Source organism: Aythya fuligula, chromosome 2 (assembly GCF_009819795.1).
Source record: "Aythya fuligula isolate bAytFul2 chromosome 2, bAytFul2.pri, whole genome shotgun sequence".
NCBI lineage: Eukaryota > Metazoa > Chordata > Aves > Anseriformes > Anatidae > Aythya > Aythya fuligula.
The window spans coordinates 25,853,952-25,878,992 of record NC_045560.1 but is presented as its reverse complement, the minus strand read 5'-3'; the positions used below and the strand labels follow the sequence as shown (position 1 = coordinate 25,878,992).

The 25,041-nt window shown below is 39.4% G+C and overlaps 1 protein-coding gene across 2 annotated transcripts in view; it reads right to left on the bottom strand.

Moving 5' to 3' along the window:
• Window positions 1-186: 186 nt before the first annotated feature.
• The window catches only part of COL1A2 (collagen type I alpha 2 chain), a 36,742-nt gene continuing 11,887 nt past the window's right edge, over window positions 187-25,041 (bottom strand). For both annotated transcript variants that reach the window (XM_032180715.1, XM_032180716.1), the window contains exons 13-52: window positions 24,860-24,904; window positions 24,579-24,632; window positions 24,423-24,467; window positions 22,204-22,257; window positions 20,467-20,565; window positions 20,340-20,384; window positions 20,125-20,223; window positions 19,553-19,606; window positions 19,344-19,451; window positions 18,447-18,500; window positions 18,247-18,345; window positions 17,372-17,425; window positions 16,881-16,979; window positions 16,089-16,142; window positions 15,345-15,398; window positions 15,162-15,215; window positions 14,999-15,052; window positions 14,158-14,202; window positions 13,091-13,189; window positions 12,265-12,372; window positions 11,314-11,367; window positions 10,713-10,766; window positions 10,142-10,195; window positions 9,998-10,051; window positions 9,794-9,901; window positions 8,994-9,047; window positions 8,846-8,899; window positions 7,809-7,970; window positions 6,786-6,893; window positions 6,253-6,360; window positions 5,555-5,608; window positions 5,344-5,451; window positions 5,101-5,154; window positions 4,643-4,750; window positions 3,988-4,041; window positions 3,752-3,859; window positions 3,084-3,330; window positions 2,470-2,660; window positions 1,168-1,410; window positions 187-607 (exon numbers count right to left, since the gene is read on the bottom strand). In XM_032180715.1, the coding sequence (XP_032036606.1) occupies window positions 461-607; window positions 1,168-1,410; window positions 2,470-2,660; window positions 3,084-3,330; window positions 3,752-3,859; window positions 3,988-4,041; window positions 4,643-4,750; window positions 5,101-5,154; window positions 5,344-5,451; window positions 5,555-5,608; window positions 6,253-6,360; window positions 6,786-6,893; window positions 7,809-7,970; window positions 8,846-8,899; window positions 8,994-9,047; window positions 9,794-9,901; window positions 9,998-10,051; window positions 10,142-10,195; window positions 10,713-10,766; window positions 11,314-11,367; window positions 12,265-12,372; window positions 13,091-13,189; window positions 14,158-14,202; window positions 14,999-15,052; window positions 15,162-15,215; window positions 15,345-15,398; window positions 16,089-16,142; window positions 16,881-16,979; window positions 17,372-17,425; window positions 18,247-18,345; window positions 18,447-18,500; window positions 19,344-19,451; window positions 19,553-19,606; window positions 20,125-20,223; window positions 20,340-20,384; window positions 20,467-20,565; window positions 22,204-22,257; window positions 24,423-24,467; window positions 24,579-24,632; window positions 24,860-24,904 (3,501 nt within the window). In that variant the 3' untranslated portion in view covers window positions 187-460. The remainder of the gene's footprint in view (window positions 608-1,167; window positions 1,411-2,469; window positions 2,661-3,083; window positions 3,331-3,751; window positions 3,860-3,987; window positions 4,042-4,642; window positions 4,751-5,100; window positions 5,155-5,343; window positions 5,452-5,554; window positions 5,609-6,252; window positions 6,361-6,785; window positions 6,894-7,808; window positions 7,971-8,845; window positions 8,900-8,993; window positions 9,048-9,793; window positions 9,902-9,997; window positions 10,052-10,141; window positions 10,196-10,712; window positions 10,767-11,313; window positions 11,368-12,264; window positions 12,373-13,090; window positions 13,190-14,157; window positions 14,203-14,998; window positions 15,053-15,161; window positions 15,216-15,344; window positions 15,399-16,088; window positions 16,143-16,880; window positions 16,980-17,371; window positions 17,426-18,246; window positions 18,346-18,446; window positions 18,501-19,343; window positions 19,452-19,552; window positions 19,607-20,124; window positions 20,224-20,339; window positions 20,385-20,466; window positions 20,566-22,203; window positions 22,258-24,422; window positions 24,468-24,578; window positions 24,633-24,859; window positions 24,905-25,041) is intronic.

Below are 25,041 nucleotides of genomic sequence, written 5' to 3'. Positions count from 1 at the left end.
TACTGTGTAATACTGAAATTAGCACCACTGTATTCTGAGTGGAACTGAAAATAACTCATATGATATGGAAAAGTGCCTACAAAGGATGTGGATCACAATTAGTTTAGTGTATGAGGTAGTTTAAACCTTTGGAAGTCATGGTTTTAAACTTCCTCTGTGGAAGATATTCAAAGGCCACAAGTGGTGCAAACTTTCATGATTTTTTTTATTTCATTTTTTTTTTCTTTACAAAGATTGACATTTCCCAAAGCAAGGTGTTAATCTTGAAACACTTCCAAGTCCTTTTGGGGCTGTATTAAAATTTCATTGCACAATGCTCCAATCAATTCTTCTCCTTCTCTTTCGCCCAGACTTTAAGCAAGTAGATGAACAGAAGGAATGGAAGGAGTCAGCTTTCATTATAAAGAGAAATGACAAAGAGAATAATTTGGGGGGGGGCTTTAAGTTAATTTTAGTTCATTTATTTGAAACAGACTGGGCCAATGTCCAAACCGAATTCTTGGTCAGCGCCGCCAATATCCAAAGGTGCAATGTCGAGGATGGGCAAGCGAGATGGCTTATTTGTTCTGTATTCAATGATCGTTTTGCCCCATTGATTGTTCTTTTTCTGCAAGAGATGATTCATTAGAGTTATTACATTGTTCATAGTACTGAGAATTGTTCTACCTGATTCGATAATTTCTGAAGGAAGTTCATGTTAATTCTGCTGCCATTGTTTGCAAGTAAGATACCCACATCAAACTATTCATATCTCTGATAAAGAGGAAACATTTACTTTAATCTTCAGAAGTAACATGTGTGATGCTCTACATCACCATATTATTCACACTAATGTTAAATCCTCAGAGAGCCTCGCCTGAGCTATTGAGGACTTGATCCTGCCCCTCCTGCAGTTTCTGAACTACTTTCTAAAGAGTCTTCAGTTTACACAGAATTTGGGCCTCATCCCTCTTAAAAGCTTTTGCTTTCATGCCACGCTGCACAGTACAGGGATTATTTGTTTGTACCCCAGTCTTTGCCACTTGTTAAAGATTGGCATAGTTAGTTCTATAGGCTACTTATCTTCAGTGGGTAAAATTCTGCTGATCTCACTGATAACCTAATTCTGAATGAAAGCACAAAGCTGTCATTATCGCAATCAATGTGCACACCCTTTGTGTTACTTACAGAGCAGCCATCCTCGAGAACACTGAAAGTGAATCTGCTGTTGCCTTCAGCTCGTAGTTCAACATCATTGGAGCCCTGCAGTATGACAGCCTTTTTAAGATTTCCAGTCTCCTCATCCATGTAGGCAATGCTGTTCTTGCAGTGGTAGGTGATGTTCTGGGAGGCATGGTTGGCCAGCAGACGCATGAAGGCAAGCTGGGTGGCCATATCCTTTGAAGTCACGCCTTCATCGTTGTATTCAAACTGAAAAAACAGAAAGGAAAACAGTCAATTGTATTGCTAGGGAAAGGTGGATGTTTGAGTAGTTCTAGGAACATTAAAAAAAAATCACAGAAGTCTGCCTACTGCAACTGCAGAGCTAGAGAACACCAAATGAAACTAGCAGGAAATAGGCTAAAAACCAGGCATGAGGGCATGCAGTTAAGCTGTGGAACTCTGCTCCAAAATATCACTGTTGGCAGTTCATGTGGATTTTAAGATGAGATCAGATGTTTGAAGATGAGAAATCTATTGTTTCCATAAATACACAGAAACAACTCCTGGATCAAGAAAATCCTGATTTTTTTTTTAGTTTAATAAAATAGCGTCTGTGGATGTTAAGGATGTTTGTTTCCTTCTTATATCCTTTTACAGCATCTGATTTTAGCCAGTATGAGAAACAGGACTCTAGACTACCCTTGTTCTGACACAGTGATGAATTTTATGTTCTTATACTAAAGAACTTGGGACACTGATTTCAGACTAATTCAATTTCATTTAGGAGTTACATAATTAGATCTCCTTAACTATACATAAGAGATTTTCAGCAGGCTGTTGTCTTGGTTTTTCTTAGACCAACAATTCTGAGTGTCACTGTAGCATACACTTAGATATTTTTATTACACATAATAGATCCTATCTAGGAACAGTGCAATTGTTAAAAATAAATCCCAATTAAAAGGATAAGCAAAGATGTTTTTCTACTTTTTCAGACAGTTTCTGGACTGTCTTTATACTAATATATAAATATAATAGCATATTCCAGCCCAGGATTCCCTTAGAAATAGCCACTTATACTGAACTGAACATTTGCAGGCACCAAGAAGAGTTAGAACAATACTAAGAAATAATTTTAGTGAGTTGTGATTCAACTCAGAAATGGAACTGTGTTCCCTTGAGAGAAAAGGTTAAAAGGTGGTTTTTCCCCCTTTTCCTATTTTTCCTCCAAGAGCTTAAGTCAAGTTTTGCTCACTGAGACACATTAGATGGGGAATTCTTCAGACAGCACTGTCAGAAACAATCATTCTCCAGTATATCACTTACCTGACTGCCACCATTGATGGTTTCACCAAACCATACGTGCTTCTTGTCCTTGGGGTTCTTGTTGACATACCAGTTCTTAGTGGGAATATTCTCAGGGTTAGCATGGATGCAAGTCTCACCAGTGGCAAAGTCACAGTATGCTCTAATGGCATCTGCAGAGCAGCCTTGGTTAGGATCAATCCAGTAGAAACCTGTAATTGAGGAAAGAAATATGAATGACAGGCTAACATTTGCATCCAGTTTATATTCAATAGTTTTAATACAGGAACTCAAGAGAGGGGTCATGAATATCACAGCTAAATAAAATATTAGGGTGACATTTGGGAGAAATATGTATTTTAGATCATCAATATATAGGGATTTGTATTCAAAAACTAGGCTTAAATATTTTTGTATTATTTTGAAAAATTATTGCAATAATTGCACAACAACAGATAAGAAAAACTTGTCAGAATGACTTCATAGATAGGCATTTTCAGGGAAGGCAGACAGAACTCCTTCACCTGTTATTTAGTATTTTCACCTGTTAGCCAGGGATACCATTCATCAAAGAAAGCCAATAAGCTGGAAGTACTCCCTGAGACAGAAGGGGCAAGTATCTGGCACCAACATACCGCTGCTCCATTCTGGGTGGCTAAGTCTCAGGTCACGGCAGGTGCGAGCTGGGTTCTTTTTGGAGCCTTCTGGGGTCAGCAGGGTCTCAATTTGGTTGTTCAATGTTTTCAGAGTGGCATCAACTTCGTAATCCTTGGGTCTGAGAGAAGGCTGATCAGCCCGGTAGTATTCTGCATCGTAGCCAACTTCATATCCACCACCATTGGGACCAGGGGGACCAGGTGGGCCAGGAGGACCAGGGGGACCCTAAAGTTTTTCAAAAGGGAAAGACAAGAAGCATTCTATTACAAATATGGTTTTCAGTTGACTGCTTCCACACATGCATTGTCCTATTGAAGTCCTAGCACTCAGCTCTAATCTGAGGAAGGATTTATGGACACATTATATGGTAACTACTATGGACTAAAGTAGTAGAAGATTGACTGTGTAGGACTGCCACATCTTTGTGCATATACCAGCTGGCTGTAAGAAATGAACAAGGACTTCAGGTTTATTAGGGAACCATTGAGATGTTCCCTATTCGGGAAACGTTGGATATTAAACAACTTTTGGATTTTCTTTTTTCCTCAAATGAAAACACATCTATTTAAACTATTAAGCTTTTGAAGTTATTTTCTTGCAACTGTGACCTCAATGCATTAAATCAACAAAATAAAGTTATACTCACAGCAGGGCCTTGGCTACCATGAGAGCCACGTGCACCAGCAGGGCCAATAGGTCCAGGGAGACCATTGCGACCATCTTTACCAGGAGGACCAGAAGGACCAGGAGGACCCTGAAAGGAAACGAACAGTTTAATGACAGTAGAGAACACTAGAAAAAGGGATTCATAAACAGGAGTGTAAAAATTTATTGCATAAAACAATGGGAGAATTATTTGCATATGCTCTTATATTTACATACCCTTGGGCCAGCAGGACCGTTGTTACCAGGAGGACCTTGATCACCATGTTGGCCCTATTGGGAAAGACAAATTCATAGTCATTTAAAAAAAATGCAGTACCACACATTGTATTAGCATGATTCAAGAGGGAACTATAATCAGCAGGTGTATTTGGGTTCAGAGAATGGAAATCTAGGGCTACTGGCATTTATTAGTGGAGCTGGGATATAAAATGCCTGTTTTACGGAGGGAGGAGAGAGAGCGAAAGGACATATTTACATGGATAACCTATATAAAAGTCTCTACATTGTTTCTTCAGATTTTCTGAGAAGCATTTAAAAATAAGAGCCTAAAAAATAAGATTCCTGAAGAGGATACCAGAATTTAAAGGGAAGACAATCTACAAATGAATTCTGCTTCTCTGTGATACAAAAGCTTTCGAACTTCTGAGGAAAAAAAGGGAAATAATACTAAAACAAAAGCAGAGCTTTTAAAATTCTGCACTAGTCAAATGCACTTGAGTTTCAGGGCTCACAGTATTCGCAGTTCTAAGATCATCTATCAATGGCATTATGAAAACTTGCCATTTTATGTGGAGAGCATTGAATGTTAAAGAGGCCTTTGAAAGATGATGCAGACTGGAGTAAGTCAACATACTGAAAATCGTTTACTTACAGCAAGACCAGGAAGACCCTGCAATCCGTTGTGTCCCTTCAGGCCAGGCAGACCTCTATGACCCTTGTCACCAGGTTCACCTTTCTCACCACGTGGACCTTGTGGGCCCTAGGAAGGGATACAGATGTCAGAGGAACAAAACACAAAGCTTCAAGTAGTTATTACTGTCAAAGCAAAAATTAAGAACAAGCATTCTACGTTATGCCATAGGTTACCCCTGATATATTTATATGCATCCTGTGTTGACACTCTTCCTGACACCCAGGAAGAGTGTCAATTCCAAAAGCCTCAGGATTGGTCCCAGGGGAGAGATGTCTGATCAAGATTCTATGTCTATAAATATTTACAGCTCTTTAAGCATTACTTTTTGGGCTTGAGCACAGTTTTGAGCCCTTAATAATAAAGCATGTTTTCTCTTCTTGCAACAATGTAGTAATGTATTTAGAAACCAGACTTACAGCAAGACCTCTTGGACCAAAAGCACCAGCAGGACCGACGTGACCAGCAGGACCCTGAAACAAAAGAAAATGCATGTCACTGTTGTATATCATACTTCGTTTTCTGCAGAGATATATAAAGCATGGAACTTTTATTAAATAATTATCCACATATTGCAAGGTTTTGATGTATAATGTATGCATGTGTGATGGACAAATGTTAGTCCCATATCAATCAAAAAATGCAAGATCTCATCAACTTACAGGATCACCACGGTTTCCAGGCTTTCCAGCAGGACCAACTTGACCATGAGGACCAGGAGCACCCAAGGCACCACTGGGACCAGGGCTACCAGGAGCACCACGCTCACCCTGAAAGCAAGGGAACACAAGAGGAGAGACTGTGTTACTACTGACTTACACATATTGGAATACTTCTTTTGTGAGCATAGAATAGAAGGAAAGAACAAATTACCTTGAAACCAGGAGCACCATCACGGCCTGGAGGACCATCATTTCCAGGATTGCCCTGTTAAAATACCAATTAAAAATATTACATTCCATCAACATTCATATCATACAGAACTGTGTGTCAGCCTAATTGCTCCCAATGAGATTGAGAAGACATTAAGGTGGGATAGCTAAAATCTTGAAGATACCAAGCCTTTCATTATAGATGCCACTCTTGAGTCCCTTAAATACATTAGTGTTCTCAGAAAACTAAGACAGTCTTCAAATATTTTTGGTTTTACATGATCAATATAGAATACAGCTTTTTTGTTGTTTTTCTTCTATTTCTCTAAATGAAAAGTTAGTACTGGAGTACTTCAATTATCAAATAAGCTTCCCTGATAAAGCCCACAGAAAGCTTTACAATAGTTAACTGTACAGGATAAAAGATAATTTGTACATATTATATTTTAACTATTCTTATAATGTAAGTTATGTCTAGCCATTGTATGGATACCCTTCTTAAAGGTGAACTACTAACCTGGATGGCTAAGTTAGATAGATAAATTTATTCACTGCTCTGAAGAGCTGGTAGCAAGGCCACCGAGAATTGGAAGGTATAAGTTCACTAGCAGAACAACCACTGGTTGTATCCAGATTTTCTGTGTATTTGTCTTTGGCTCAAAACAAAAGCAATCTTGAAGAGGAAATAAGACAGCTTACATCACGACCAGCTTCACCAGGAGCACCATTTGGACCAGGAGAACCCACGGGACCAGAGGGACCACGAGCACCAGGAGGACCAGAAACACCCAGGGGACCAGGTTCACCCTAATACAGGAACAGTGGTAACAAAATGTGACATATAATACAACAAAAACAGTCTTACAGAACTTTCAGCCTGTATCTAAGAGAAACATTTCTCTAATCGATTCTGAAGTGAAACAGAACAAGAAGACAAGGAGAAACATATCTAACTATAGCAAATGTCACCTTCATCCTAAATTTTCTGCCTCTTCTATGCCTTGCTAAGAACAGAAACCCCTGATGCCCTTCAAAAATATGCTCACCTGCAGACACAAATCTTGTCTGTGGCAAGCAATAATGTCTCCTGCTGCTCTAAGTCTGTAGGCTCCATATAAATATCATCTGTTTGCATCAGCAGAATCTAGATCTGTCCCATAGTGTTCCTTAAGAGGAGATCTAATTTTTCTTTACACTGGTCTGTTTAAAGCAGTTAATAGACATATACTCACTGTTGCTCCAGAGATGCCTGGAAGACCACGTTCTCCCCGAGAGCCAGGCAGACCAAGGATACCAGGAGCACCAAGAATACCCTGAGGACCTGGGGTACCAGGAGGACCCTATGACATGAAGACATTTATATTAACAGATGAAAAATGGTTTTAAAGGCCCTTCACACTTCTCATTTGTTCTGCTCTGTAACTACTTTCCAAAGATCTCAATGTGTATCAGTGCCAGTTCCAATATGGAAGAATTTGTAACCAAAGGTAAGGGTCTGTGAGGAGGTAATGCTGGTTATACACCTCCCCTCCCCAGCTGTTTAAACAACAGTTAAAATGCTCTTTCTGAAAAACTGTCATACACTTCTCCTTTCTAGAAAACTAGGCAAGATCCATTGAGTCCTTCCCATTCACTAACAGCAGGTGGTACAAGAAAACTGGGGCATTCAGTATAGGGAAGATGACTGTGCGAGGGGAACTGTGTGAGGGGATTCCACAGTGAAGAAATTGATCATCTAATTCTAAGATAGCCTTAGAAAAATACCTAGGCAGTTCCTAATATCTTCAGACAAGCCTTACTGCTCTTCACTGACCCGTTGAAAGGCAAAGGTTGTTTAGTTAAGAGATTTTTCAGTTTCCTTAAATTTGAGCACGTGCTACTAAACTTGGCCTAAGTAATCATCCTGACTGATCACCCTATTTATTATCCTTAATTAGTCAGGCCCTCTATGTCAACTATGTTTTTATTACAACATAAAACTAGAACATTCTTTGCTTGATACTAGACATAGAGCAAGTTTTCAACTGTCACCTACAAAATTTTAATTCATGTCTGACAAGTGCACCAAAGACTTTCCTCTTAGCTACATCTTTATAAACTATTTCTTGAGTCTCAGTGGAGCTTCTGCTTAAAAGCTTTGCCAAATTTAAGGGTAAAGGAGAAAAGCCCCTCAGAGGTACCAAAACACTCTTAGAAGCTGTAACATTTACTTGAAGAGAGATAGTTTTAATGAGATGTGATACTTAATAACTTACAGGAGCACCAGCCTCTCCAGATGGACCTTTCTCACCAGCAAAACCAGGTGGGCCAGCAATACCTTGTTCACCAGTACGGCCAACTGGACCAACATCACCACGCAGACCTCTAGCACCATCTTTGCCAGCTGGGCCAGGAGGACCAGGGGGACCAGTGATGCCCTAGGATTGAGTATGAACATGACATCATTACAATATAGACCAATTAACTGGGGATAACAGGTTTTGTTTTACATCCATGTACGAAAATGGTACTTTGCAATAAACAAGTTATCAGCTGTTCCAGAGAAGCAACTGCTACTCTTCTGTTAGCTGTGGATAGCTGGAATTCATAGAATTATTGAATATATATTCACTATACATAGTGAATGTGGCAGAATTTATATGAAAATATTGATTGGCTCTGGAGACATTAATTGCAACTATAAAGTCTACAAGAAAACATTTCAACAGGATTGTTTTGCTTTGGATACTTGGATTTAAAGTATATTTAACTATAGGAAAGAAATACCTTTTCCAAATGGTTGGAACACCCTTGTGAAAAGGAAGTTTTACAAAAGTCAATACAAAATAAGAATTTTTGGCTGAGAAATAAAGCAGCAGTGAATCCCTTCTTAAACAAAAGGAGAGGTTGCCCTGTTTCAGACAGGGGATGGAACTGCAGATACTTTAGAAAGTGTGGACAAAAAATAATCTCTCCATACTTTTTGAGGAAGGTCACAACCTTCTTATTCTACTCGAAATCAGTGGTAATGTAGTTACTCTCAATGAATAAAAACAAAAGAACCCCAAATTTTTACAAATGGCTAGGTACTTTAAGATGCAGACAGATGCTTGATGGCTTGTAAAAAAAATAAACTAAATGCCTAACTCCCACTCTGGGAATTTAAGCAGTTAAGTGACTCTCATCCAGGTAAAGACCTGAAGTAATTCCAGTACAGTCAGAATTTGAGTCCATGTAACAAAGATGAGGATTATTCCTAATCAATCCAACTTTGGACTTGTCTCCCATTAAAACTTTTCCATTAGTTACTTACAGCAGGGCCTGGAGGACCAACTCTTCCAGCAGCACCAGGGAAACCTGTCATGCCCTAAAAATAAAAGTAAAAAACAAAAATTTGGTTCAAAGGAAACAATGACTTTATGGAAAGCAACAACACTAATGTTAAAAGCCTGAAGACTTACAGGAGGACCAGCATCACCACGAGGACCAGCAGGACCAGCAGCACCAGCAGGACCCTATGTGCAAAGGATTGAAAGAGACAGATGATTCAAGCAAAGACTGCTTATATTCACAAAAAGTGGATGTCAAGGGGTCAGTTTCACTCTTACAAAAGTTAAGCTAGTTCCAAGTTAAGTTAAGTTAGAAGTTAATTTAGTTCCAAGGCCTGGTATTGCCCTAAAGCATATGGTAAGATCCCTGAGCCATGTTATCTTGCAACACTTTACAGTATTTCAGAGACTGAGGCCTGATTTTCTGCATTATTTACACCAACTCCCCAGTAATGGGCCACATGCAGGTGAAGTAGTGTGTACCTTTGGGCTATAAAGGTGTAAGCACATAAAAAGCCTTTTTGCAAGTGGGTGCAGAGACAAATTTGCACATATGCTTCTGCATGACTGGGACTGAAACTTATTTGCAACAGCATATTCTGTCTTTGAGAGGAAGGTATCAGGGTCCTCAGCTCAGGAACTTACCCACAGACACCCCCTGAATGGTCCAAGATAGGCTGATTTTGCTGATCTTCAGGGCAAGTTGAAAATTATTTACTTATTTCTCTTCCTTTCAGTTCCAGACTCACGATCTGAGCCCACATAAATAGATTGACAAAGTTGATATAGTGTGTGAAAATCAGAATGCTGACTTTCCTCACAGCCTAGTTTCTTTTTTTAATTACCTTTTTAAAATTCAAGGCCTTCAGGCTAGCATATTTCTTGCTTAGCACAGTTAGGAACCACGTGTTTTACAAAGACAGTTCACTTACTGGTGGTCCAGAAGCACCAATTGGCCCAATAGCACCTGTGGGTCCTGTTTCACCCTTAGGTCCTTTAGGTCCACGTTCTCCTTTAGCACCAGGCTGACCAGCTGCACCCTATGGGCCGAAAAGAAACACACAATAAGGAGTTGGAAAAGCATAAAAAGAAAGTAAAGGAATGGTGTGAATCCATAAGAGGTCAACAATACTCACAGGAGGTCCAGCAAATCCACTAGGACCTACGGGACCAGGCTCACCACGTTCACCCTAAAGAGAGGACAATGAATTGGCTTTAAGAAGGCATTTTTCTGAACATCATGTCTTTGACACTGGACTAGTGGAAGGAATTTTACTTACAGGAATACCACGGGCACCAGCAGGACCGGCAGGACCAGCAGGACCTCCTTCACCCTGAAACAGATAGCAGAAGACATGATGTGGGGGAACACCACAGTAGTCAGAACACAGTAGACCTTGTGGTACAGATGCATAAGTAAGTCTCCACTTGTCTGTTTTGACCTGCACTTCTTTAATAATTTCTAATGATAACTGGACAGGATAAAGAATCATTATGAGCTAATGCGTGGTTCTTCGGCACCATTATCAGAATGTCTTCCCACTGCATGAGCAGGATCGCGGCAATTAACCTCAACTGGAAAGAATTCCAATAAGGCCCAAATCAAATTTTTCTCTCAGTAAAAAACACTGCCATATAGATGTTTATCCCTTTCCTGTCCTTTTAAGAAGAGGCATGGGTGCTACGGCAAAATCACAATCAGCCTTACCTTCCAGATGTGAAAAACTTAAAAACTTACACTTCAACAAGTTGGAATTGTTTTTTATTAGACTAGACACTTCATCAATACTCCTGCTGTGGGTAAACTATATAAACAAGCAAGATGATTTTTCATTCAGAGAGTAGACTTACCCGGTCACCAGCACCACCAGCAGGGCCAGGAGCACCAATAGCACCAGGGAGACCCTAGAGGTCAAGAGACAGGACAACATTTCTAACAATATGTAAGCAAGAATGACTACTTTTTTTTTTTCTCTTTTCTCCTGGAGATAAATGTGATTTTCTTCCAGATATTTTAATATAAAGAACACTTAATATAAACGACACATGATTTTATCAAGAGTTTATAGTTTTCTTCCCAAAACATGCAATCTAGGACAGGCAGCTGAGATGTCAAATTAATGATAATTTTGTGTTTTTACAGGCTGCCTTTTCATTGTCTCTGTCCTCTGGAAGTTTATAGGCCCAGCCCAATATCACATTGAAAACTGTCTATGAAATACATTGATCTCGGATGTCATTTCACTGACTTGTGTACGTGAGAAGTGATCACTCCCCAGATTCAAACATCTCTGGACTAGGGGCTACACAATCATGCTGATTTGCCTCAAAAGCAAACAGCTGTAAGAGGAAATACAATACACTGGAAAATGAAAGCCCCAAATATTCTTTTTAGTCACTTAAGTTCTGAAGTGCAGCAAGGCAAACTCAGGTAGAACCAAGAAATACTTACACGAGCACCATCTCTTCCAGTGGCACCAGTATCACCTCTCAGACCTGGGGCACCCTAGAAAATCATACACAGAGAGGAAAAAAGCAATTATATTGGCAATGAACAGAATAGTTTCTAAGAAAGAAACCCTGAGCTGTTTGCTGAGTCTACATGCATTACAGAGATATATATCATGGTGGGTTTAGTGTGAGAATGGACTTATTAACCTGCATGTCAGTGTATAGTATTTTACAAAAAGGTGTAAGCCATTTTTATCGTAAGTTCCTTACAACTTCATTTACACTAAATGACTATTGTTTTGACTGAAAAAAATCTAAGTTCTAGAAATCTCAGTATAGAGTTTAAATAATGAACAGAATAGAATTTAGAACAAGATGTACCTAACAAGATAGAAATCAATTAAGGATAATTACATGAATAAAACAGAGGTTGCAACAGGACTTGCACTCAACTAGATTTCACAGCTTTATTTAACTGCTTAAACCAGCTAAAATGGTTTCTGATTTTATTTATATCTGATACAATCACAATTTTTTGTAATTGATTTACATATCATAGGCACTGCATCTAGAGTAAAGCAGTTAGGGATTTGATCAAAGATTCAGTTCTTTGTGATCTGTAAGCCTATTCCTGCTGTAAAGCCTACACAAATTTAATATTACTTTGGCAAAGATAAGCTGGTTGTTATCCAACCCTGTGAAGTTACAACTGCCACTTAAACTGATTCAAAATGCTAAGCTAAGATGAAAATACAGCCTTAGTACCTCAAAAGATTGTCAGTCTGTTGGACCAACAAAACTCGTACTAATGGAGTATTAATGAAACACTATGAAATAGTTTCACCATAAATAAAAGTCATTTGGGTAACTTTTTTTTCTTCAGCGAGGGTAATTCAAGTATCTCCCAAACCTGTGTATGCCATAACAAAGCAGGTTAGACCACCAATCTTACCTTCTCACCCTTGCCTCCTGGAACACCAGCAACACCTCTCTCTCCTGGGATTCCACCAGGGCCAGCAGGGCCAGGACCACCAGCAGCACCAACATTACCAGGCTCACCCTAGCAGCAACAGGATATCTTGTAAGACAGAGTGAAATAATTCATACAATATGGAACAAAGTCGTCATTACTACTCAGACCATCATTCTGCTTACTTTTAAATAGACTCAGTAGTAGTATTTGGTCTCAAGCTATTGTATGTATTTTACTTTTTCAGCTAGTGAAGATGTCAGACAAACTCTGACTCTGTGGACTCCTGAGGAGTTAGTCTGTCCCACACTCTAAAGTAAACTTTAGTAGAAAGAGTACACGTGTAAATCTTGAAAATTGAGCCCCACACTCAGCATTCAGACAGTGTTGGCTTGGTAGATGATCACTTATTATCATGCTAATGTTTTGGGGAAAATACTGCTTACTAAACTCAAGAACATCTTGCCCGAGGTGGGTATAAACAGAGCTTAGTATGAATTTTGGCCAAAGTCTTCCACCCTGTCTCAGAGTAATAGTATTCCCTGCTGACAAGCTGTATTCAAACTGCCTTCAAACTGGAGCTCCCCTTCTATACTCTGTAGAGCTAAACAAAAAATCTGTTAGTGGAGACTGTGAGCTTTACTATTACTACCACGGAGCTTTACTACTTGAACTAATGGCCCAGTGGCTGTAGTGTGTAGGTTACCCATTACCTACTAATCACCTATGCTGAGAAAGGAAGGCTTTTGACTGCCCTCATCAGCAATTCAAAGTGAGGCAATAGCAGCTAGAAGAGACAGAGACATACCTTGTTACCATCAGGGCCTGGTGGGCCAGATGGACCACGGCTTCCAATGGGACCAGCAGGACCAACAGCACCACTTTCACCAGGAGGACCACGCTCACCCTGCAAGAGACAGTCTGATTGGAGTTTGTCCTAGAATTGGTCTGTAGCTTAGAGATTTAAAAGAACTGACTGATAGCAGTGACATTATGATGCATTTTCATCTGAACAAACCATTATTAATATTAAAATTATGGACATATTAACTATATTGGTCAGAAGATCTGTCTCTAGCTTTTGACACAAATATAGCAAAGTATCAAAGTCTTGCATCATAACAGCTGACAATTAAACTACAGGTACTTCTTGATCATGGAATTTGGCTACTGTGTTTACTCTCGAATAATGACTTGCTTACTGTTGTCAAATGGAGCTTATGCTATCAATTTTAGGGCAGATAATGGCACAGGAATGAAGAGAGGTGAAGGCAATATCTAATGACTATTCCAGGCTCTGGATTCTGCCCACCACTGGTTTACACTGACATTACATAGGAGGCAGGAGCTGGCTAGCAAGGGATGGTATCACTGAACTGGTCAGGATTAAGTCGACCTACAGACAATGGAGATGAAAATTCTCCTATGTACCAGGCCTCAGAGTAACACTGTAGGACCAGTCTCTTGCCATCCACACTCCCATTGTGAAGTTTGTTAATGCAAAAAAAAAATAGATCAGCTCATCAGGACTTCATTACTTGGATAATATTTGTATTGCTTATTTAGGAGTTTACTAACACTGGTGTGTATTGTGTAATCATATACCCTGACAAGTGGAAAGAGAAGAGAAAATTCTCTTTCCAGGTAGTCAGTCTGCTGTGTTCTGTACCCAAGAAGAGCTGTCTGTCTTGAGAAACTTCAGAATCTCAGAATCATCTAGGTTGGAAGAGACCTCCAAGATCACCTAGTCCAACCTCTGACCTAACACTAACAAGTCCTCCACTAAACCATATCACTTGTAAAAGTATATAGTTCATATTATTACTGAACACTTTATTAAGACAGTCTCTACTAGATTTCAAATGAATTACTCACTCTTGGGCCAGCAGGACCGGGGACACCAAATTCACCATGAAGACCCTAGAAGAGAGGAGATGGATTGATAAAAGTTATTTCAAAAGCAAACTTATTAAATTGAATGTTTCTTAGCAGCAAATAGAAATACTTCTCAAATTGCAGCAGTATATCGAAAATCTTCAGACTAAAATTAATCTTTTAGATACATAAATGCTTTTCATAACTGCACAAAATCTCAGAGCACACATGATAAGAGCTGTACCTCTTGAGCTATTAAATTCCAAGCTCATGTCAGGCACATGCAGTGTAAGTTTTTACACTGGGACATGGAATGATGTAACTATCAACTTTAAGGGTGGTTATGATGCATAGGGTGCACAATTTGCAGGTTCCACCACACATTAACTGTGCAGAACCTGGTGCATGAATAATCACTGAGTTACCTCAGTTGCATGCCATTGTAAAACCACTGCAGTTGGTTATGTGCAAAGCCATACAACTGGAGTAATGACAATTAAGACTGAACCTTGTAGATTTCAAAAGAAATTTGGATTAAATATGCTTCATGTACTGTCTTGTCTTTTGTGGGGGATATTAATGCTGCTTATGGCCCAAAAAGAAAGCACTGTTTTTGTTTTTTCACACCAGAACTTTGAAAAAGTGAGTATGTTGAAAATGACAAAGGACCTTCTCCATTTATGGCTACCTTTAACAAAAGCGACTATTAAACTTTATATATAACACAAATCAGTTTGGCAAATACATTCAACAAGCATTTGCTTCACCACATGTGCAGTTCTAAGTGTAACATCTATGCAATACCTGCCCATACTTGTGCAGTACTGTGTATGGCACTCACCCTTTCACCGGGTTTACCAGCTTCACCAGCTGGACCTGAGGGACCTGGCAGACCCTAAGTGTAAAAAAAAAAAAAAAAAAAAGGATACAAATAAAGTTAAGGCAGAAGCACTTCATGTTTTGTAAAACATAAATAAAGTTAGGCAGAGCATGTAGTTACTTACCTGGAAGCCAGGAGGGCCAGCTGGACCTTGTTCACCCTTTGCACCTTGGTTGCCCTGGATAGAATGAAAGAAACCAAGGGATTAACTTGGTAGCAGAAATAAAGGAAAATGGATTTGAAAATGGGAAGTCCCATTGATGAAAAATAAATCATGTATTGGATCTCTGTGGAGTCTGTTACTTACAGTGACACCAGGAGGACCTTGAGCACCATTGTTTCCCTCAGGACCAGGAGCACCCTAAATGTGTTCAAGTAGAAATCTGTTATCTGTTTTGATTTGTTATGAGTTATATCTCTCTCAAGTGCCTCTGTGACAAAAATGAAGATCTCTGGCTGCATATTTTGAACTCACACTGGTACATTTAAGCTGACATCTTAGGTTTGACTTATCTATTTGCTTGTAAGAGCTTCACTGTCAAAAAGCACTAGAGATGCTTACACTGCATTTGTTTTAGTTATTGCAGTGCCTTCATCCTTATAAAAACTTCGTTTGGAATTACAGATACAGGAACCTGGCTGGGAGACTATATTTTTCCCAGAACAAACCAATTATTGGAATCCTTACATGGAAAATTTACTAAATTACAACTATCAGTAAGAAAGTACTGGAAATTTATAGAATAAATTAGAAACTACACACTCTCCTCAAAAATTTGCACAGGAAGTGCTATTTTCTTCTCTTAATAGGAAGCTAATATCCCATAATTAATTACTAAAACAATACCCAGTAGGGATAATTTTCATTTAGACTAATATTAATCCTTAAGTAATAATCCCCACTGACAAGAAGCTATATGAATGAGTTCTGAAGCGCTTTTCTGTTTCATCACCTACTCATGTTTGCACAAGAAAGTGTTATCTTACTAAAGAGGCTTTGAAAATCTATGTTTCTCTCTATGGAGCTTTATAAAAAAACATATCCACATACCCGTGGGCCAGCAAGACCAACATTGCCTTTTTCACCAGGTTTGCCAGGTTCACCCTGAAGTTGAAAAGAAAAAACACTGAAAGTTAACAAGGACTTCATATTAGGTTCAGTCTAAACTACTGGATAGAAACTGATACTCTAATTGCTGGAAGATTTATTGTAACATTTCTTTAACCCTAATGGAAAAACAACTGACATCTGTCCTTTTAAATTAGTTAGATAGAATAATTATGCAAATAAGTGTCATCTTTTCAAAACTCCAATTTTTTTGAGATAGCAATCCAAGCCCTTGATATTCCATGTAACTTCCTATTTCAGACACCACACCTACGTGTGTATGTAAAGCAACACTACAAATCCAGGAGGTAACTATTGTTACTTGCTTCATCTGTGGGACATGTCAAAAGCCCCACAGAAATCACTGACAGCTTTTCTTCTCAGGTGAGTGAGCTTTGGACTACACTTTGAAATAACAATCCCCTGGAACTGAAGTTTAGGCTTTGTGTCCAGCTTTTACAGAACTTTTATGGAATTGTATATACAGAAGTGATAAATACATATATATAGCTACCATCACTTTAATGTCCAAATATTCCTAAAAATTGTTTCTGATTGTTTAATCATGTTTTAGATAATTGGAAAGCAATTTAAGATGGAACTCTCGAATGTAAGTGAATGCCATCCAATAAACAGTACAGGACAGAGAGATGTATTTGATTGTTAGAGCTGGGGACCTATGGCTTAGTCTGGAAATAGTTTCATAGAAATAGGAAGTGACTCTACTGTACTTACAGTGGGACCTTTTGGTCCAGGGAATCCAATGTTGCCAGGCTCACCTCTGTTGCCAGCTGGACCAATTGGTCCAACTCTACCATCTGCACCAGGGAAACCCTAGAAAAACAAAAAATACATATTGAATGGTGGTGGTAATTTAGTTGGTAATTTAGAGAGTTCAGTTTTAGGATAAAAGTGTACTGACAGGAAGCAAATGCCATTTAGCTTTTAAACACTGTTATTACATCACATGCACCTGCATTCTTCCCTTTTTCTCTTTTTTATAGAGCTGTGAATTACTTCTTCCTCTTCCAGAACATAGTCTGGATCTAAGACCCACAGAAATGAATGGCAAGTTTTTTATAGATCTGAGTAATGTGGTAGTAAAGTCTTACTGGTTTTACATAGTCATACTAGACCTCAGTGTTAAGACCATTTCTTCTTACATCTCAGTTTATGCTTATGCTTTGCATGCATTGGAAAAACAGAACTAAAATCAGAGTACTTACAACAGGACCTTCCTTGCCAGCAGGGCCTGGGCTTCCAGGCTGACCTGGGAGGCCCTAAGAAAGGAAAGATTTCATGTCTTTAGAAGGCATCCAACATTTAATCAGCTTTTTTACACGCACGTACACATGCAGATGCCAAGTTATTGGATATACATTGTGGAAACAGGGCTGCATGTCCTATTAAGTTTGCATCTAAACTGAAGTTCAGTTTAGTGGTGTGTGCCTCCATGTGGCTGAAAATGACTGACAGGTAAGTACCTGTTTCACCCAAATTCATTTAGGCTCTACTTTAATAGAGAGTTTGAAGATGCTTAATAGTTCACACATACATTGAAAGTGTTCAATTCATGGGAGGTGGGATAGAAAGGGACAGAATAGATTAAAGAGGACAAAAGTCATTGACATGGAAATAATCCGGCTGGATCTAGTACCACTGAAGTAGATGGCTGTTTTCAGTGAAATCATGAGCAAAATAAAATTGAAAGAATTGAGATCAGCCATCTTACATCATTTTAATAGAGTTTTCTCTTCTTTTAGTTAGTTACAGAGGACACACACTACAGTTGTTATCTTAATGATCACATTGTGTAAATAATCATAAGCAGAACCCCTTTTGTAAGTCAGTGCAGTAGCTAGTAGAAGCGAATACTGCTCCATGATCAAGGCAGTAAGATGCTACCACATACAAAAGAAAGGAATTTCAATTAACATTTTGATGCTGATTAATCATTTCCTCAGTTATTTTTTTCAATGGACTGATGGAAATCCCGTAACTGTGGTTAGCACAGACTTTTTTTTTGCAGTTGGAGTTCTGAATAATTTTATCCCCCAAACGCAAAAGTAAGTGATTTTCTTTTTGCACAGTTCAAACTTACTCTTGGACCCATAAGACCAGGCTCACCAGGACGGCCACCATCACCATTAGGACCCTTAGCACCAACAGGACCACTAGCACCACGGTTACCAGCAGGTCCCTATCAGAATAAATACACAAAATTAGGCAGAGGTAGCAAAAAGCATCGTGTCTGTATATAAAAAGATGGTTTGGAAATAGTGACTCAGGGAGAAGTCTTACCATGACACCAGCTCTGCCATCAGCTCCAGGGAGACCACGAGATCCAGGCACACCCTGCAAGTGAACACAAAACAAATCAAGAAAGGGAAGGAGAAATCTATTCCGGTATGGTGGATAATGCTTATTAAATTTCAGGTCTTCAAGCAGGTATGCTGAATATAACATAAGCGCAGCTTTAAGCATTTAGAACATACATTTGTACTGAGCAGCATAAGAAATCTCTCACTTTAACCTGCTTTAAGAGAGCATTTTCAGTGTAATTTAACAGTTGGTGTGGCCAACAGCTAGGATTCCACAACCTGGCAGGTAGTGTTTCACCTTCACTTCTCTGCAGAGCATTGCTAGCTCATCTGACTCTGTACAACCTACATGAAGTGCAATAATGAATCCTGATCTCTATCAAACCTGGTGGAAACACTGCCTATATTTCCTAGCCTTTTCCACTGAATTCCTGCTCCTGCATGAGGCCACATGCCTCCTGAAAGTCACTGCATTGTTTCCTCCCCCAGAAAAAAGGGTGCTATACACCCATGAAGACACTGAATTGAAGCCTTTGTCGCATTATTTGTGAGCCAATTATCTCCTTCAAGCAGTTAAATCCCATCATGAAAGTTTATAGGGAAATCAATAATGATTCACTAAACATTAAACAATGGATAATACAAAGCACCCTGTAATTAATTCAGGGATAAGATAGTAAACAGCATTAATGCAAAGCAAAAACAGGATTGTTCCCAGCTAATCAAAAGGCTCAGAATGGCAAATGAGCTTTGCCTAGCTGCAATAACACACATTTAATGACTTCAAATAATTTAAATTGTCTTTGTCTAGCAAAGTCTAGCTTGGTTTCTTCTTTCCTTTTTGTTTCTACTTCTGGAACATGAAAAGAGAACTTACTCTCAGACCAGCAGGGCCAGGGGGACCAGCAGAGCCAGGTTCACCATTGCTGCCTCTCTTGCCTTCCTCACCACTTGGACCAGGAGGGCCGGGAGGGCCAGCAGCACCCTATTTCAACCAAACAAAGGAAAAGAAGAAATCAGATGCTGTGTTGCAGGTACTATGAGGCTTTATTCATTGAAACAACACTCACACATTGCCATACTTACAGGCTCACCCTTGTTACCACTTTCTCCCTTGGCACCAGCAGGGCCTGGTTCACCCTAGAGTCCAACATAAAAAGAGATTACAGAATTACATACCATTCTAAGAATCCTTTTCTACCTGTACAGCTTTCATGAATCAAAAATATATTTCATCATCCAGTGTCACATCTGCCTCTATTCTGATAGATGGTCAATAAATATAAGTATTTTTGGCCTAATGGGCACGAAAACAAACATGTTAAGATGTTTAGAAGTGACAGTAATGGAAGTATGAAGCATTAAGGGCTGGTTCCTCCACTGAGGATACCCATTGAGGGCCTGATTGGGAGACTGTTGTCACGTCTCTTGATAGCATCAACATGGACAGAGCTTAGTAGTTCTTGCACTCAAAGGGAGTACAAAGTCAACCTCCTCAGCCTCAGTAACAGTAACACAGAAATGAGCTACAATGCCTAATTATAGTGAAGCAACAAGTGTCTACATTAAATGCAAAAATATATCTAGAGGAAATCTTTTACAGTGATGGACACTGTCCAGCTTTCAAATGAACACATGCAAGAGAAAAAGTCACTTACAACAAGTCCTCTAGCACCACTTGGACCAGCGGGGCCAGGAGGACCAGGAATACCACGGGGACCAGGCAGACCAGGAGCACCAGCAACACCAGGAAGACCCTGCCCAAGAGAGGAAGAAAATGTATTGTGAGCCCATTATCTTTTCTGTTGCATTAACTGATTTTTATTATACTTTTTAAATTAAAGCAAACAAGTGGAAGTATGGCTCTACTTACAGCTGCACCTTTAGCTCCAGGAAGACCATTAGCACCAGGGTTGCCCTATTAAGACAGGAAATATGATACTGGTTAATTCAGAGTCTCACGTGCACCATTCAACAATAAAGACTAGCAAGCTACTCACTGGAGGGCCAACGGGACCGCTGGAACCAGGAAGTCCAATCTCTCCTCTTGGACCAGCAGGACCAGTAGGGCCAACATTACCAGCAGGTCCAATTTCACCCTGTTTGAGAAAAGGATAAAGCTCTCTATCAGCATGCACAACATTAGGGCAATAGCAAAGCAATCCTTTATTTGCCTGACATTAAGACAACAGTAAGACACAGGTTCCTGTTTCAGAGACCAGGGAATCAAGGGACTGAGAGCCTTCATTGAATTTTGAAGGCACTGAATCCCAGGTAGGCCACACTGAAGCTGATAGTTAAAATGTGAACAACAGATTATCAGCTTATCTGTGTTATTATCAAGAATTACACAAGGTTGGCCTAGAAAGTTAGGATTAAGATTCCAGTCTTATCTGCATCCATTTATCACCAGCAGCGCCCGAAGATGCCTTACAGTGTTTGACACCTAACTGACCATTATCTTGCACCTTAAGCTTCAATTTGCACTGATGCAAAGTGCAAAATTATGGCTGATCAGAGTATTGTGGAACAGTGCTCACAGTGGTGTAAATGATAGGGGTAAAGGTTCTTGGTACCGCTCTCAGAACTTTGTTTTCACTAAGTCTATTATAAAAGCCTAAACTGAACATAATGACAACTTATAATGAGAAATTCTGTAAGTATCCAGAGTCCACGCCCTGGATATGTAAGAGGTTTTCTCTTGAAATTATTTGCTGTAACCACATTGACATCTGTATCAGAACAGATTTCATGATTTCCAGAAATCTTGTTTTTTCAGAATAACCATCAGAAGAACAATTTTTCCTCATCTTCCATGCAGTTAATATAGAGAGGTCTAGTAAACAATACTCTATCTTCCTATAAAAGGAGATCAAGGTAAGAATTTTGTCTACTGCAACATAGAATTTGTGTACACATGTTAAGGATGAAAAATAGTATCACACCACATATGAGTGTATGCAGCTCTTCTTGACAAATAGTCAGTGAAATTTGTAAACGCAGTGCATGGACACTTGCCTAAAGTCTTCTGAGCAATTCCAGTAAAATTCAAAATAATGAGCCTTACCCAGGTAAAAATGCTAAGATCCGAGCAATAAACTGAATCATGTAGTCTACAAGAGAAAAATGGCGTTGCCCTAAACCTGGAAAGTTCAAATGCAGTTTCTGCATTGTAATTTCAAGAACTCAGGTTGGAAAGAGCCTGAAACTCAACTACAGCTTCTTTGCTCTCCACTTATGTTAAGTGACAAGAACTGCTACTTTGCTTATTTGTCATGATCCATATCACCTTTCAAAGGTGCTTAAAACAGCAGCATCACATAGGATGCAGTGAAAAAATTTGGTTATACATCTTGCTGAACCTGCCTAGCATCAGTCCTTTGAGTCAGCTCCCACCTAACTCATTAGCAACTGCAGCTCTCAGCCACGACTTGCTGGCTGTACAGACCTCCTGAGCTTTTTTCTACATGTATTTTGGATGTAGAACTGCATCTGTCACACAAGATAATACAGTCACTTCAGTATGTGTGACTATCAGCTATGAAATTAACAGCTGTATTTGATATTAACTTTCATATATCAAGTTCTCCAAGTACTGTAGGAATTCATGCTCATTCTGATCTGTAACAGTTTGATAAGACAGCACTCCAACTTCAGAGAGGGTGTATTTTTGTTGCCTATCAATACTAGTAACTGTACTTTATATTCACTGTACCAGTAGAAGGAGATATTCATACCTTAGCACCAGGAGCACCTGGGAAGCCTGGAGGACCAGCAGCACCAATAGGGCCCTGTGAAACCAAGGGGAAGAATATGAGTAAATGCATTCAGTGATTGCACAAATACCTTGCTTGCTCAAGTAAACAGATTTAAAATGCACATTTACGTAGACATTTCTGCACGTTACCACTTCAGAACATTGGTTGCCTTTTGCAACTCCAAATGGACAGGTTTGGTTCACTACAAACAGCTGACAGCAAGGTCAATGGTGAAAAACATTTGTAGTGAAGCTAAAAGTGTGTGAGTTAAGCAATGACTTGTAAAACCTTGCCTTGAGGGCAAACACCTGAGAAAGAATAAAACAGAGGATGGGCTGAAACAGGCATCAGCGAGGCAAGATATCTTGCTGTACAGTCCCAAGATGGATGAAGGAGAGCACTGCACCCTGCAACTGCAGTTCTTGGGTGGCTGTTTCCAACACATTTACTGTGCAAGGGCAACTGTGTACACTTCCACAGCAGTAACTGTTCTGGCCTATCACAACAGCTCGTTGTTGCTGACAGCATTTGTCCTTCACACATGGGAAGAAGATTGGTGAGATCTCTGCATCACTTTACAAGCCAGTGCTTGACCAAACTTTCAATTAAGTCAGTAAAAATGTTTACTAGAATTTGGATCAAGCGTAACAGCTGCTGAGGGCAGGAGTTGATTCTAAGGTGAGAACAGATTAGCAATCTTGATTCATAAACAGAATAATTTGAGGCTGCAAGTATGCACAGCCACAGTGCCCTTTCATGTCAGCTTGCCAAGGACCTTCTACCGAACCTAGCAACTGTTACGAAATTTATGATTATGATACGACAAGTTTCCTAGCATACAGTAGCCAGACACCAGAAGAGGAGATACACTGATGGATTCATAGTCTGTTATTCTTTAATGTATAAAAATACAAAGGGATAATTTTTCTTTGATTTGAAATATCCAACTCATTCATAGCTATTGGAGATTGACATCTGCTTTTGTGAGCTAATATCTTTGAATTATAAATACCCATTATAAAACTGCCTCAGTTCCAAGAGATTCAAATGGGTCAGCCTATATAGCAAATAGGAACTGGCTTCTGACATTCTATAACCTACTGCAGTCATTATAAACTGTGTACCTGGCATTCTCACTGGTTTTGCATACAGAAAATGAGACTAATTGTCCTGTAAATATGCATGAATATATACACTTTCTGAATTTCCATTATGGTGACTCTTGACATTTTAAATTCCTAGAGGAATAAGAATTTCATAGTATTTTTGTCTAGTTTAAAAAAATAATTGCTTTACAGAGTATTTGCAGCACTGTAACTTAAGTATACGTAAAATAACTTCACTGGCATAGACAAATTGACCCAATGCAAACCCCTGCTACTACAGGTTGTCTATTTGTCTGTTTTAAATACCTACTGATGTATGTTTTTAAATACTGTGGGGGGGAATTGAAGTGAAACTCATACTTCTGCAAACATTCTATTTTGCTGAAGCATGAAAGATATTTGCTGTGACGAGGAGTATTAAAATCAACTTCTGGCAAAGTAGACAGGACCAAGTATGACTTCATCACTGACCCATATTTTGAATGCAAGAAAGAAAAACTATTCTGGGCTATTACTGATTTATTTTTTTAAAGCTTTGAAACTACCCTTGTCCCTACATTTACATCACTGAAATAAATGAGGTTTACTGAAGTTGGTGGTACACTATGGCAACACTAACTCCGTTAAAAGGGGTGTATCTGGATCAGCACTTACTGGAATAGTATTGCAGGTGCAAAGCTGTGCCCCAGTGTGCAAACAATACTTTTAGGACACATGTAATATTAGTCCTTTGCAACATGTGCATGGAATCTACCTGTTAAAAAGTACACAGTCTCTTTAGATCTGGGATGAGAATTGCTCTGTTACACTGGTGCAACTGAGGATTCTGTTCATCAGCTGTTTCCCTATACACTGGTGTCAATGGGAGTATTTTGTCCCTTTGACAAAGATGTGTTTAATATAAAACCTGAGGATATTGTCTGCAATGGACTTATACTGTTGCTTATCAGACCATCAGAGAAAGAGACCCGTGTTAAAAACATCCACAGAATCAACTTCTCTGGAGCCTTCCCTCTCAAGTCCTATATAGAGGAAATAGTGGACACAAGGCCTAATGGAACCAGGTTGTTAAAGATCAAGACTGGAACTTACAGCAGGTCCAGTGGGGCCAGCACTGCCATCACTTCCACGAGCACCCTGTCAGCAGAAAACATGGTAAGTAAAAACTGGAAAGAGATTCAAAGATCAAAGAAAGCCACAATAAGCAGCTGTTCATGACTACAAACAGACGGATAGAAAGCCACTTACAGCTGGTCCAGGGGCACCTACTCTTCCTCTCTCACCAGGGAGACCACGAGCACCCTGAAAGAAAAATTAAATTCATTTACACCTGTTCACTAAAGGTATATATTTTTTTCTTCTGCAAAGTCACTATACGAAGAAGGGTGCAGCCAGACAATTCTATTCCATATACTCATAGATTATTATATTACAGCATCTAGCTAGCTTGAGTGTCACTGATGGTAACTGGCCAAAACACTGGCTGAGCCATACCTATCAAATTTTTGAAAACAGTACTAGATACTTACAGGTTGTCCTGGGGTACCATTTTCACCAGGGGCACCAGGCTCTCCCTAAGAAAGAAGAAAGTTCACAGGCTTAAATTACTCATAGGATTCCTTGGACAGACAGCACAACACCATCTAAAGAGATACTCAATTGCTGTATTCTACTGTCCTTGTCTTTTGTAGCACTCACACCACCATACAGA